Consider the following 15,830-nt stretch of genomic DNA (forward strand, 5'->3'; position numbering starts at 1 on the left):
TGGCGCATGATATCACCGTGGGGCTCACAGAGGCAGTTTGCTTATTGCACAGATGACTGCCACAAGAGAATGTAATTGCTCAATAATGTGTCAATGTACCCATGGGAAGCATTTAAGTCATCTGAGACCTGTATTGGGAACTTGCCAGGGACCCCAGCACTACCTGTAATTTGCACGGAATGGAGGAATTGTGGCCATTTTCTGCAATAAGAATAAACAGAAAAAGGGGGAAAGTCGGGAAGAGCCAAAAAGGCACCCCATTCTCTGAAAATTGAACACAACTAGAACGGGGAAAACTGTTCCCCAGATTAATGAAATAAAAGCTGTAATAATAACAAACTTCCAAGGAGGCAAATCAACATCAGTGTGGTACATTCCAGCACACCAGATGACCTGCATCAGGGAGAAATTACCTCACCAAGAATTAAAGGCTCAGAAATAGATGCACACCTGACTGAAAAACTACTTATGGACAATGAAATCCTCGTGCCATCTGCACCAGGGCTTTATTTTTTCAGTCACAAATCAAGTCAAAGTGAAACATCTGAGTGATTGAATACCAACTAGCATGAGGTAACTAACAATCAAAGCTTGCTGAACACTGCAAGTCAAGTAGCACCATGTAGGATCAGCTTAATAAATCAGAGTATTTTCCATACTTCTCAGGAATTCAAAGGTCATAGGATGAGATCCAGCTTGGTGGACGCCTACTTTTAAGCACATGACTACTTCCACTGACTTTGAGAACACTGCCCAATTGCTTTAGTTCAGGTACATGCAAGTATCTGGGTGAGTGAAAACCTTGGTAAGGAAGTCATCACTGGAAGCTTTGAGAAGTTTTTCAAGTCAATGAAAATTGTAACTCACTCAATTAAGACCAATAATAATGTAAAGAGACCCTTCAGTTAAAATGAGAATGACCAGAGTCCCCAGTGGCTCAAGCAAAACAGGAATTTACAGCCTTTCCCAGCATCCTACAGGAGAATCTTTCATGAATTTTCCAAATGGTTTTCAGGATGTTTTCTGTTCACCTTTCCTCAAGACACAGCTCAGAAGAACATGTCCCCTCTTTGTACAAATGGGTTTAGCCTCCAACCCCACGACGAGTCAAAGGATCTGATGCAAGGAAATCCACTGTGCCATGACATGATGCTCAGCTCAGGGCCCACGTGTTACCTACTCCACGTTAAAAAAAAGGTAAAAATCCTAGTTCTGCTAATTTCAGGTTAGTCTTTCAATCCAGTCCATTCCCCCAGCCTTCCCTCCAGTTCTCCCTCCCACCCTGATCTGACTTTTCCCATTTCAGATGAGATTTAGCAGTCTGCCCGATGGCAGGTGGGTGGAGGCGCTCCAGATACTATGTTTGTTGGTAGCCCAGCAGTTATTTGTGGTTGACTTTTTTGGTTGCCCACAGGAATTTCCAGGGTGGTGTAAACAGACAGATGTGGGTTCTTTTCTGCTATATAGATCACACCATAGAGAGATATCAAAGGAAAAAACCAAACCCATGAATAATGCACTAGTGGGAGCATTTGAAGCTCTGAACTTTAAAGACTGGCCTCTGAATTTATTGGTCTAATTGTTGGGTATGGACACTTAGGCCACCAGATAGCTTTTGAAATCAAAACATCACTGCAAGGTTTCCTGAATATTTAGAAGTTTATACAAAGTGTAAGTACTGGCAAGCTCCAGGCTGGTCCCACCCTGACAGCACTGCCCTCATCTTACATGCTAAAATTGTTCTTTCCTTCTATCCTTCAGTAGCACACTGGTTTGATTTTTACTTTAGTGAGAAATACCAACAACTTCCATGGCTTGTTGCTGCTGTAACACTGGGAAGCTAAAGGGGAGGGTTTCAAGGGTGTGGATTAGTAAAGCTCCACTGATTTCAGGCCAACTTGTATTACCCAGGAAATTCTGCCCCTCGTTCTTTTTTTGTTTGTTTCTACTGTTACCATTATGCAAATGCTACATTTGCTGTGTGATTTTTGTGTGCCTTGTGCTCACACAAGAGACACACTGGGGCATTTTTTGCCTTGAGATGAACAACCAGTCTGTGATTAAAATCACGTTAAGTCAATGGTGCAACTTGCTAATTGTTCTTACTCTGGAGTTGCCAGCTAAAGCTTTTCTTACCATTTATTTTTCCAGAAGGATTTGTATATGTTCCTGTCAGTCTGCTTTGGAGCATGGCAGGTTACGGAGGCACTTTGATTCATGGCTGGACACGGATTATTTTAAGTAGAAAGAAAAAGGCGCCTTGGGTTTAACAGCCTTGCACTGTCATCTTGCGGCTGCAGTGCTCAGCTCCTCACCCTTATTTGGAAATGCCTTGAACAAGAATTCGATGTGAGCAGGAAGAAATGCTGATTGCTCACTCCCAGGGCTTTGGTTTGTTTGGAGGTCTCCTTCCTGCCACTCTTGGGACAAGAAGACAGACTGACCTTGCCACCTCTTTCCACTTCAGTTCTTTCCATGTCCTTCCTTCATGAGGGGAAAGTGTCACCTCCTCCATAAAACCATCATTATTCAGGGGACTTCATCTCCTCCAGACTTCCAGCAATTCCACTATGAACAAGTGCTCCCAGACAAGTTTTCAGGGCAGTGTTGTGCACAGTCCTCCTTCATGCCTGAGCTTTAAAGAGGGAACACTCTGCCACCACCAGCTCCTGCCGAGGGACACATCTGTGCCACGGCTGAGGCAAATCACTTCCAACACCTTCTTGGCTTTACCCACTAAGCTTGACTTGCAAAGAGCAATCCTTTTTGCCTCTTTTCTGGACTGCTCAAGATACCAAGCATGGGATTACCCTTGTAGACCATTGATTAGAGACCAAGAGCTGATTTCCTGAGCTTGCTCAAAAGACAAAAGAAAGCACTGAGCCAGGCTTTTGTCATCTCCAGCACTGCTGTTCCCAGCCAGAAAGCTGCTCTCCCACCTGCCTCCTTACAGCCTCCTGCTGGATAAAAAGAAACCGTATTCTGCAAAGATAGCCCAAATCCATCTCCTCCCACCGAAGCCTGGCCAAATCATCTATCAGTCAGTGACCAGAAATGAGAAAATCAGCCTAACTAGTGACTTGGATGTGCACAGCAGGATGCAACCCCAACCTAAACCATAGATTCCAAAAGCTGCACCCCTGTCCTCCTCAACAGGCAATACTTAGATCTCCTAATACACAAAATATTGCTTACCCTTAACCAATACCAGGAATTAAAAGCTTAAAAATCTATTTATTTCTATATGTGCTATTCACTTCAGTCATTTGTCTCAAATTAGAGGAAAAAAAATCCTCATAAGGTCACTCTTGTTACGTTAAGTTTCAGCATCTCTATTTGGGCTGCCAATACCTTGAGGAAATGTTTATTTTTACAGAAACCACAGTTAACATTAAAAGTTACGGACAAAAAATCAAAAATGGATTTCTAAGGCACTTAGTTCAGTACTTGGGGGAAAATCCACTGTATTTTGATTAGAATTGTGCTACTATTGTTCCCTTGAATGAAATTTAGAGTGTGAATAGCAAATTCCCCATTTTCAGAAAAAATTGTCTTACAGCTTAAAATGATGTAAACCATATTTACTTCAACTTTTCTTTTACATGTGAAAATTGTCATGATCTTGCAAATGGATTGCCACAGATAAGATTTGTGCATCAACCAAAAATGCGACTGCCAGCAGAGGGATCCTCTGTGGGCTTTGGAATCCATTAAAGCACCAGTCAGAGTGTCTATGAGTGTTATACTCTAAAATTCCAAAAGTATAAGATATTTATGCAAGATTTTTTTCAGCTACATTCAGGTTAGAATTATCTATTTTATCCTCACACTTTCAAAATGTCTACATTTTAGTTTAGCTTCAGAAAAAAAACTTTTTCAGAGGTAAAATATGAAACCACTTCAGTAAGAGGACTGCAAAACAACTGGGTGGTATGGAAACCTGAGGAGCTGAGAGTTACCACCAGTGTGACTACTGTCATCAAACAAATGGTCTGAAATCACAGAATCACAGAACCATTCAGGCTGGAAAAAACCTCCAAGATCATCGAGTCCAACCTGGGATTTGTCCACATGTTGTCACCCAGCCCAGAGCACTGAGTGCCACGTTCAGTTGTTCCTTGGACACCTCCAGTGATGGCACTCCAAAACTCCCTGGGCAGCTCCTGCCAATACCTGACCACATCTTCCATGAAGAAATTCCTCCTGCTGTCCAACCTGAGCCTCTCCTGGCCTAGCCTGAGGCTGTTCCCTCTCCTCCTGTCCCTGTTCCCTAGGAGCACAGCCTGACCCTCCCCGGATGTCCCCTCCTGTCAGCAGTTGTGCAGAGCCAGAAGGTCCCCCTGAGCCTCCTTTTCTCCAGGCTGAGCTCCTTTCCCAGCTCCCTCAGCCTCTCCTGGGACTCCTGGCTCTCCTCTCCCAGCTCTGTTCCTTTCTCTGGACTTGCAAATGTGAAGGATCATATTTTTGGCATGCTTAGCAAAGATGTCAGGAGACAAATCTGCCTGACAAAGGGTGTGTGGGAAAGTCCAATTGGCAGGCATGGAGATGCCCTTCACTCCAGGGACTGATAACCTGCAGAAGGCAAAGCTAACCCCAACCCACTTGGCACCTGACTCAGCTGCGGTGCTGCGGGAGCAGGAGAAGCTGCTGTGTCCCCAGACTGCAGCAACACACACCCCACAGGGCTGCCAGCACCAACCCCTGCTGCTGCAGGGCTGTGAGAGCAGCAGGGACCACCTCTGGCAGCAGCAACAGCAGCAGCAGCAGCAGCAGCAGCAGCAGCAGCAGCAGCAGCAGCAGCAGCAGCAGCAGGCGCTAATTCTGTCCTTCCCTCGCTGCTGCACTGCCAGCCTGGCTGATAATTGGCACCAAGTGCGGCCGTGGTTGCTGTGATGTGGCAGCTGTTTGCCAAGAGCTGGACTGAGACCACCAACTCACTTCAGACAGCCCACTAAACACCCAGCTGAGGGTAACCACGAGGTCGCTCACAACTTGGGTTCGATTCAAACTGGGGACTTGGAGGTGAAAAGGCTCCGCATTCAATTACCAGTCCCCTGAGTCATCCCATCCACCCTCTATAGTTATTTCAAAGTGCTCTGGTAAGCAATATCTGAGAACATTACATGTGTTCAAAATACTAAAAATACATGTCTAAGAAGGCAGGAAAAAGATCAGATCGCTCAAAAGTACATTTTCCTTTCTCTTTAAAAACAAGATAAAAGAAAAAGAGAAAAAAAGTTACCCACTTTCATGCTTCTTTTCCTTTTTTTTTCCAAATGGTTTTTTCCACACCCTGCTTTGCTATCCCAATTAATTTGTTGCAAATATCTTTAGAATACTAAAGAGAATCTGTTCTTGGAAAAAAAATATTCCTTTTACTTTTGCATTTTCTAAATAGCCAACTCAGTACTAGAAAGAAGGTGAAAGTACTTGAGGGGAGGGGTGAGAAGGGTAGCAGGAACAAAACAAAATGCTAACAGATGGATTAAAAAGGCCCCACACTGAAAATGCCAAGTCCCAGGGATTCCACCCAGGGTTTCTCAAATGTGAGGATTTGTTTTCAGAGCGACGCTGCCCTCTGGTACCCCAGGATATGGTATTTTCAATGCAGTTCCAGAGGGTCACCAATCCATTTGTGTCACCTATCCTGGGATCTGACAACTCTCCCCAGGGGCTCAGTTAAACAAGCCTCCAGTTTTTAAACAAAGTGGATTTTAATTGAGAAGCACCTGTGGCGAGAGTCTACCGGCATTATTAAAAAGCAAATTTATCACAGTGAATCACAGAAGCAGGAGGTGGGGGAGCCAGCAGGGAGGGGGAGTCCACACATACGTCATACCTGCAACACAGAACCAGTCCTTTCATAAAAAACCTTTGGAGAAATGTGTAGGATTTGACTGCACCCCACAAAGAGTGTTTTTCCCAACAAGCTGTTCCCAGGGTGTTGAAAAGCTATCATTCATAAAAAATTATTGAGGGGGAAGGAGGTAGCAAAAGGGAGTTCAGGAGGGCAGGGATGCCAGTGGGAGCTGCAGAATGAGACCCTCTGTAAAGCAAGCACCTGTTTGTGGCCACCATAAAAGCTTCACTAGAAAGCCTAACGTTCCAAACTGGGCGGGGGGGGAGAAAGGGGAAAAGAGGGAAAACATAATGAAAGCTTGTCCTAATATCAAAATACACTTTAACCCATGGAGTACAGCCTCACAACAGATGGCTGCAATTTAGAATAAAGCCCTGGCAATGAGAAATACACAGAACTGAGGAGGAAACTCTTCAGACACATCTTGGTATCATCAAACAGACATGGGCTTGGGGCAAAGACTACAATTGCTCCACTTTATAAAATATGTGGCTAAAAAACCTGCTTCTTAAACAAAATTTGATGTTGGCCTAGAGAGCAGTTGAGAGGCAGTGCCAAGGTCTGTCAAAATGTAATAAACAACTCCAGTAAAGAAGAGTTTACAAGGCAAGGAGAAGAGAGTGAAGCTTACAGTTGGATGGCACACAGTTTACAGTGACAGGAGATGTGCTATAATTTTAATGACACTATTAGTAAGATCCCTTGGTGACTTCTAGCAGTGTTATGCGCTCACTTTACCCTTGGTGATGGGCAGAAGTGATGTGCTCAAGCCCAGTTTAGAAGACTTGACATTAAGGATGAGACTCCTCACAGGTATTTGTTACTAAGGATGACTTTTTTTCCTCAGGAAGTAGTTAGGCATTTTCATCCATTATTTTCTTATCAATGTTTTCCCATTTATTCTACATGTAATACTGCCCCTTTCCACCTCCCCTTGTTTATATAAATCAACCTCACTTCTAATTACAGGTAGGCACAGCCTGTGATGTGCATAAGAAAAGAAATGCATGGTGCAGAATAAAAGGGGTAAGGAAAAGAAATACCACCCACTCTACATCCCATGTCTGGGAAAATGTGATTTTGTAAATGGTTTATCAACGATTGCAGCATTTGCTATTTTTCTCTTTAAAAATCACTGCAGAAGTAGTAACCTACTTCTCCCCTGCCACAGTGCCTTGATCTTGCTTCAACTTTTTTCTTAAAGACACTGTCAACCTGGACTTGGATGGAGAGAGACTATTCATAAGAGCATGGTGTGACAGGAAAAGAGAGAATAGCTTCAGGCTGAGAGTAGGTTTAGATTGGTTATTAGGAAGAAAATCTTATCTGTGAGGGTGGTGAGGCCCTGGCACAGGGTGTCCAGAGAAGCTGTGGCTGCCCCTGGATCCTGGCAGTGTCCAAGGCTAGGCTGGACAGGGCTTGGAGCAACCTGGGATAGAGAGGTGTCCCTGCCATGGCAGGAATAAGATGAGCTTTAAAGTCCCTGCCAACCCAAACCATTCTACAATTCTCTAACTGTTTAGATCTCTTTTTCTAGGGTTAATGTTTTTTACTCAGCCTATCTTATATATTCTTCCAGCATGCTATTCCCTTCCTCCACTTTAATTCTTACATATAACACTAACAGCTGAATAATCCTGTTGCAAATGTTGGGAACTTCCTCCACAGTTAGTACAGAGGTAATCTGAAGCAACAAACTGATTCTTTTCTTCCAATTCCTCCCCTCAAAAAAGCTCATGTACACTATTTCCGTGATCTGTTCTGTGAGAGGAGTGTCAACAAGGAACATGCTAATGCTTGGTGTTAAACTGATTCCTAGTCAAAGTTGTTTAAATACACTTAAACAATATACATAAGATTTATCATAAAAGCCCAATGCTTTTATAAGCAGACATTAAGTCGCTCACTGTGCTAGCACTGGGGAGGCACCATGAATCTGGGTTCAGTTCTGGGCCCCTTGCTGCAAGAAAGACATTGAGGGGCTGGAGGTGTCCAGAGAAGGGAACAGAGCAGGGAAGGGGCTGGAGCACCACAAGTGTCTGAGGAAGCTGGAAAGGAGCTCAGCCTGGAGCAAAGGAGGCTCAGGGGGACCTTGTGGCTCTGCACAACTCCTGACAGGAGGGGACAGACAGCTTGGGATTGGTCTGTTCTCCTGAGTAACAAGGGACAGGACAAGGGGAAATGGCCTCAAGCCAGGGGAGGTTTAGGGTGGCTATTTAGAGAAATTCCTCCTGGAAAGGGCTGTGCAGCCCTGGCACAGGCTGCCCAGCGCTGTGGTGGAATCCCCATCTGTTCTGATCCACTCAAGGTGAGGAGGTGAGTTTTGCCCCAATCCACAGTTGCAGAACGGAAATCAATTCTCAGCATACCACAATGCAAAATTAAAACCCAAATGAGTTCAGATGTTGGAATCCAAAGCAAACATTTACCTTCATTTTTTTTTATAAAGAAGGAAAGACAGAGATAAAATAGAAAAGTAGGAAAATGCCAAGAACAACGATGAGAAGCACAGGAAAGGGCTTACCACCAGCACGAGTCCAGCCCTGGCTCACCGAATGCAGTGGGGAAGATCATCCCTGCTGAAGTATCTGTGAGAGATGCCAGCAAGAAAGCAGCAGAGCAGAGCCATGGCAGCAGGACCAGCAGGGTGGGGCATGAGCAGCCTCCGGGAGCAGCCATTTCAGCGCAGAACAGCACAGCAAAGACTCTGACCCTGTGAAGATTTTGCAGCCCCTGTGGCACTTTGGGCACTTGCCTATAGAGTGGCAATGTCACATCCACCTCAGAGCAACAGCATGTCCCTGGAAAACTCCATCTTTGCTCCTTGAAGTTCACTGGCTGCTTGTTGTTATCCAGGTGAAGTTCCCTTGATATATCAAAAAGTTTATTGCTTGCTTTTCTCATATACCAAAATTTTATTGCATTTTCACCTGATGTATCAATAGTTCATTATAACCTCTTTTAATGGCCTACAAACAGGGCACCTCATTTTCTAAAATAAAGCAGTTTCTAAAATTTTTGTTAGAGGCAGTTCAAAACTAACTTTCAAACCTTAATATTCAAAGAGGCAATGGAGAAGCATTCCTTTTTTTTTTTTTTACTCATTCACTACACCATCCCTGGAGGGGTTTAACAGCTGTGTGGATGTGGCACCTGCAAACATGGGTTAGTGGTGGGGGAATGGTTGGACTCCATGGTCTTAAAAGGTCTTTTCCAATCCAAACAGTTCTATAATTATAACTTCCAGTAAGCACAGTTTCAAAACCAAAACTGCCCAGGACAACAGCTGAAAATCCCCTCTCTACCCAGATTGAGAACTTGGTATCGATTATCTAATTTATCTTAAATATTTTTTCCTTACTACTGTGCTATGAACACCACATAAACGTGTTTTCCTGAAAAACAGTAGAAGAGTGACCTTCACCAACATTTGCTCTGCTTATATTTTAGAGTTAACACTACCATGGAGAGGTACCTCTCAATGACTGATGCACTACCACTTCATAGCTTTATCCAGACATCTTCCCCTAGGCAGCACAGCTTTTGTGCTTACTTTGATCACATTTTCAAAACCCCAGGAGAGGAAAATATTTTAAGAACAAAAAAACCATATTACAGACTAGACTGTCTTATAACAAATATTGACTATGAATGTGTACTAAAGCACAAAGCTTTTCAGACCTCTCGAATTATTACAGAAGTAAAGGCGTTGCATAACAACTCTGCAAGTGGACAAACAGGTTGAAATACTTCCTGAATGATAAAATGAAAAATTCAAACAGAAATCCCTTCTGTGCAATTGTGTCTCCATGTTAATGTTTGCTTCTACTCAAGAGGAAACTTTAAAGTTTAGCATAAATGTGTTATGGAAGCCACGTAAAGTTTAAACAAGACCAAGTGCAACTTACAGTGTGTCTTGCTCAGGAACTTCTGTGACATCTCCACGTCATCACTAGTGCAGCATCAGCTGCACTTTTAAACTGAGGTGAGATGCTGTGCAGCAAAAACCAGGTTAATTTCAAATGCTCTGGGCTTCCTTTGGTCTTTACCTCCAGCTGTGTTTTCCATTCCCATGAAAAGCAAGCAAAACTAGAATTCTCCAATTTATTTGTATATTTTATCTTTACTATTTAAATATTTTCTGAATTATATACTACTTTTAGAGTAAGCTGTAAGGTTGCAGAAAATGCTGAGCATAATTGCAGAATCCTTGATTCAAACATGGACTTGATAAGGTTGGAGCTCTTTCCCAACCTTAATGATCTTGTGATTCTATAAGGCAATTAAAAGCAATACAGAGCCAATCCTGTCCAAATGAAATTTGGGGTGAAAGAAAACAACTCTTTTATTTTAGTCTGGAGAGGGGAGGGTCTTCCTAAAGGGATACTTTTTGGACAGCAAAATTCTGCAAGTCTCCATACAGCAGGAGGGAAGATGCAAACTAATGATTCTCTCTCATTTTTGACTAAAGTGTTCTCCACCTCCCAGGGGTTCTCTCTGGGACCTGAACTACTCCCTCTCTCACCCCAAGAGCCATTTTTATTTGTTTCTGCCTTTTGCAGTCTAGACAGTTCCCCATTCCATGTTAGATGGACACCACCAGGAAGATTTGAGAGAAGCACAGAGAGTCTCTCAGTTCTTGCCTTCTCAGCACCACCCTAGTGAGGGGCAACAGCTGTGGGAAATGTCTTGTCCAGACACTGCATCCACGACTGGCACATCAATTCACTAAATTTAGTAGCTCAGCTCCCATGTCCCTATTTGCAGTGCATAAACTAAAAGTTTTTCAGAACTTACAAAGTGGCCAAGTTCGAGCTGCATTATGCCAAGGGAAAATTCACCACCCTCATTTATATTGGGAATAGCTAAAGCATCAAAAAAAAAGTTGTTTTGGGGATACCTAAAGACCTAAATCAATGCCAGTTTCTCATCCTCATAAATTGCTGGATGTTATCAGAAACTACCAGAAGAAAAAGTTTCATTAGAGAAACCAATTAAGCCCAAAGCAGTATAAAACCCCCACTGGAATGGTCATGCCTTGGCCAAACTGCAAGAAACTGGAAGTGGCTCAGGCCATGAAAGGCTCAGTGGCAGAGCAGCTCGTCAGGACCCTGGACAGCACCGCAGGAGCTGGCAGCGCTCTGCCGGGGGACACGGGGATTTCACGGGAGTGCAGAGTCCAGGCAATCATAGAATCACAGAATGGTTTGGGTTGGAAGGGAAGCTAAACATCACGCAGCTCCAGGTCCCCTCTGCCATGGCAGGGACACCTCCCACTATCCCAGGCTGCTCCAAGCCCCAGTGTCCAGCCTGGCCTTGGACACTGCCAGGATCCAGAGGCAGCCACAGCTTCTCTGGACACCCTGTGCCAGGGCCTGCCCAGCCTCACCTACAATGCATTCTTCTGCATTTCTTCATAATTCCCTCCATTTAATACAAAGAAGTCTGCACTATGAAGACAGTGATTTCTCAGTTGACACAACACAACAGCACAGCTCAGGCTTGGTACAAAATCTGAGGGTAACTTTGGGTAAAGCCCCACATTTGTAGTACCTTCTCATTTGCAAATCAAGTGGACGCTTTTTTGAGTCTCACTATACAAACACTCGCACGAACCTCAAAATACAAAACTGACTGTTAAATAAAGGTTGTGACAATGGCATTAACTGCCTGGGAATTCTTTTGTTGTTGTTGTATTTTAAAATATATTTTACAAGCACTTTGGGCAAAAATAACCTAAAGCGTATTTAGAGCTTTGCAAACATTTCAGGTTATTTCTCACAATTTGCCAGAAAACTCTTCCAGAATCTCTCCACTTAGGATGAAAAACCAACTCCCTACTCTCTTTTAATAACAAATGGACCTTAAAAAAAAAAAAAAAAAAAAAAAAAATCTGATCACTATTGTTTGAAAGCACTCGAAAGCAATAAGATGGTCACAAGACTTGATCTGCCTGTTCTGCCCCTTTACAAACTCACTAAAGCTTGCTTTTTATGACTGATTGCTGTGCTGTATTAATCCCCAAGAATATAAAACAAGTCTATTGGAGACTGGAACTCCACTGGGGCAGGACAGGGAAGCTGTTGTGTTCTGAGAATTAATCCATCCTGGAAAATCAAAAGCCAGCCACTCACAATACAGTAATCAGCATGTTCTCCACTGTGAAAGCCCTAGGCTTCCCTTTCAGAAAACACAACTATTACTCCATTATGTACTGAAACACACAAAACTCTTTTTATTTTTTTGTGGTTTTTATTATTTGGTTTATATTTATGGGTTCGTACGTATTCCACTGGTGGGTATACAACCATCAAGTTAAAAAACCCCCACCCTGTCTATTCCCAATTGCTTAAAAAGAAAAAGGGACTCCCACCGCTTTTTCCACAACCAAAGTTCTCTCTGGATTTGCTTTGTGAACAGGATTTTAACTCTTTATTACCCCAAATAAAAGGAAATTCTTTGCATTTGTTCCTTACACAGAAAGCACAGAAAGTTCATTTTCGGTTCAGAATAATTTTTTTCCCCTCACTTTGTTAAATTATCTAACATGAATTTCCTAAGTAGTGGCACTAAAATAAAAACGTTGAAATGTTTTTAATTACCCCATTAAGAACAACTTCAGATGGTGTTATATTTGATGCTCCTTTGTTAGCAAAAGTTTAATTCTTTCATTTTAAAGTTGAATGATGCAGCCTTCCAAAGAACCATTTTTTCTTTAAGTAAGAGCAGAATTCTTTTTTTTTCCCATTTAGGTGCTAGAAGTATGTATCTTCCATTGTGTTATAAAGTCCCCTACAAACCCAGTTGTAAATCTTACCTGATGGAGTAATGAAAATGCTAAATTAATTCTGGCCTAAACAGAATAATTAAGGCTTAAGGAAATCACTGAGAAACCACGTGCTCAAGAAGAACCACAATCACATCCCTTTTTCCATCCAGCCAGCAAAAGGCATCTACCTGTGTATGACAGCATTTCAACACAGTTTTTAATACCCAACAAAACCTTCCTGTCAAGTTATTTTTAAAAAGCAAACAAAGCAATTTGTTTATATTCACATTGACTCTTTGGTAAAGAACACTTTTTTCCCCTATTTATTTTTCAAGTAAAAACTCACTAAAAGCAACAGGAGTTGTTCCCATTGCCATTATCCCTTTTTAGACATCATTTACTTAATAAATGGCTAAAGAGAGCAGTTTTGTATCCTTGCCTTTAAAACCAACAGTTGTCTAAAATCCCACAAGGCCAATTCCACAGTCCCATCAGATTGGCATGGCAAACACCAAGATCTTTCTGTTAACTTAAAATAACCTTATCAGCCCAGCTCTACTTACCATCAGTTGCAAGCAATACTGTGTGCTTCTAAGCATTCAAAGCAATGTGTACTTTTTTCCATTTTTAAATAAAAAAACTGAATTGAAGGAGCAAAAGCTCATGCACATGGATGAAGGTCTGTTATGCTTAACATTGAGTTGAAGGGCATAAACTTGCCTTTCTATTTAAGAATGGGGTTAAATGTCAACAAGAACATGAACACATAATTTTTTGGACACCTCTGAGTTAGACATGACTGAAGATAATCTGACGACAGTAACCACACACAAGTACCTGCAGCACTGAGCTGTAACTCCTGTTTTGCTTGTGCAGGGAGGATTACATTTTTTGGCTTCCAGGGCAAAGCTATGGCACACAGAGAGTTAACTGTGCCCTCCTCCCCCCACCCCCCAGCTTCACCCCCCTTCTCTCCCATCTCATTCATGCCACATTCCACAGTGGCAGGGTCCAACAACAATATAGGAGGGTACCCAAAATGAAGAGGCAGGGCCTTCCATTCTTCTGCCTCTCTTGAATTAATTAACTGGAAATGAGTTTTGTCAATGTTTTGGAAAGGCAGAGGGGTGAAAAGAAACTGCTAGAATTAATCACAGTGAGAAACTACCTCTTCAGCAGTCTGCCAAAGTTCAGAAAACCCATGAGAAGTGCAAAATAAAAGGCAAGTGGGCTGACTTACCCTCTAAAGGAACAAATAAAATTCAAACAAACACCCAAGTCTCCAAAACAGAGACATGCCCCAGTGCAAAGGAATGCAGCATCTGTTGCCACAACAGCTTCAGCTTTGGTTTTAATATACTTGTCATGAAGACTGAAAGGTATCAAGGTAGAGAAGACAGTTTACTAATAATTTAAATACACAAAAGGCACGTTGTGTTTAATTCACTAAATATTTAAGTACATCCAACATTCCCTTGATCCTTATATAAATAGAGACAGTTAGGTCCCATGACTGAAAAGGAGTAACTTTGCTTGTTTAGCCCTGACTCAGCACAGATCTTTCACATGGAGAAGGCAGCCTGCAAAGGAGCTCTTTCTTTGTACAGTTTTTTAACAATAGTTGTCTCCAGGTTCAGCAGAGGAAATTATAACAAGTCGATACTGCACGTCTGACATTCTTCTACTAATGAAACAAGAAGTAATGAAATTCCAACCAACTGACAAGGACCTTTTTTCATAAGCTGATTTACCCAGGTATACAGAAAACACACAGGTGTCCTTTTGTTTGCAGCAAAGTGAGGCAGAAGCATCATCTGGCAGTTCTGCTGAGAATGAACACAACATTTCCAGCAGACTGGCACTAAAACTGAAAAAATTGATTGCCGAGCTAGGGAAAATCTTTTCTATCAGAAATACCATTTTAGTGACTTGACTATTGCTAGTATTTTTGCTCAGGAGGGCTTCTTCCTGACTGACCGCAGGAGTATCTTGTGGTCTCGTTGCTGTATCTCCAAGCCCATCCTCTCGAGGGCAGAGCAGTCTGCCAGCCCCTGCTGCTCCAGCTGGGCAATCAGCTCCTGGTTCCGCTCGTTCTGCTCCGTCAGATTCCGGATGGCATAAACTGCCCACTGGCTCACAACTGTTGGGCAGAGCTAAGGATCATTTACTGATTTCAAGATGAAGCATTGTTTATTTTGATTTATTACTGCATTCACCTCCCCCGGCCTCCCCCCAGTCCCTTAAACACAGAAAACTAGTAGAAATCGAGGGTTTGAAAAAGTAAGACCTTTACAATTGCTGAGACTGAACCTGCAGATACTTGCATATGAGGCAATTTAGTTTTAAGTAAGTCCTTCAACTTCAGGCAAATTTACTAGGGTTTATATTGAGTTAAAAAAACCCCAATCAAACAAAAATCCCCAACCAAATGAACTTGAGGAACTTAAAAGATACATTGTTTTAAACCAAAATTACAGTTAATTGAAATGTTCCAATGATCTTCCTAGTGAGAGTAAAGAATAAGTCACTTATTTATGATCTAAACACTTCAACACTACACTTCCAAGCACAGGCAAACAAAATTAAGCTGTAAATCATGCACAGGAAACATGACAATTATTTTCACTGCAGAAGTTGAAGAGACGTAGAAAAAGACAAACAACTTAACCAGGTTAACTTCTGAAAATAGCACAAATAATGTCAGAGACACTTAAAATTCCTTGACTTCTAATATTACCTAAACTGAGTCCCTTGTGCCTGGGTGCTTTTCCACACTTGCCAGGAGAGCAGACACTAAGATCACCGTCAGGGAGCTCCTGCTGATGTTTAAATGGGCACAAGCTGCAACTCATTCACCTTCTAAGGTGGTCCCTTGAGGCCAGGATTGAGGCACATGTCAGGGCTGTAGACAAAGGATTTAAATTCCCAGGATTATCAGCCAGGCATCTTCCAAGAGAACTACAGTGTTCATTTTATGAAGTGTCAGAGACGTTGGTCCCAATTCTGCAGCTGAAAAGCTGTTATGATATAATCTTTCTAAGTTACCCCTACAGGAGCTGAGCCTTTCTGAATCACACGAGTGGTTTGCCTGCAGGGCACCAATTATTTACTGCATGTAGCTTCACATCCAGTAGAAGAATATGCATAATTTACTCATCTCCTTGACGTCTTTTGGGTCGGGGAGCACCTAAGCACAGAAAT

At 42.5% G+C, this 15,830-nt stretch overlaps 1 protein-coding gene across 3 annotated transcripts in view; it reads right to left on the bottom strand.

Annotated features, from left to right (window-relative positions):
• Positions 1-12,092: 12,092 nt before the first annotated feature.
• ATXN10 (ataxin 10) overlaps positions 12,093-15,830 on the bottom strand; it is a 105,731-nt gene continuing 101,993 nt past the window's right edge. For all 3 annotated transcript variants that reach the window (XM_085049744.1, XM_085049743.1, XM_085049745.1), the window contains one exon: positions 12,093-14,769. In XM_085049744.1, the coding sequence (XP_084905870.1) occupies positions 14,582-14,769 (188 nt within the window). In that variant the 3' untranslated portion in view covers positions 12,093-14,581. The remainder of the gene's footprint in view (positions 14,770-15,830) is intronic.

The sequence above is a fragment of the Lichenostomus cassidix genome, chromosome 1Ab (genome assembly GCF_008360975.1).
Source record: "Lichenostomus cassidix isolate B80296 chromosome 1Ab, HeHo_3.0, whole genome shotgun sequence".
NCBI classification, from domain to species: domain Eukaryota; kingdom Metazoa; phylum Chordata; class Aves; order Passeriformes; family Meliphagidae; genus Lichenostomus; species Lichenostomus cassidix.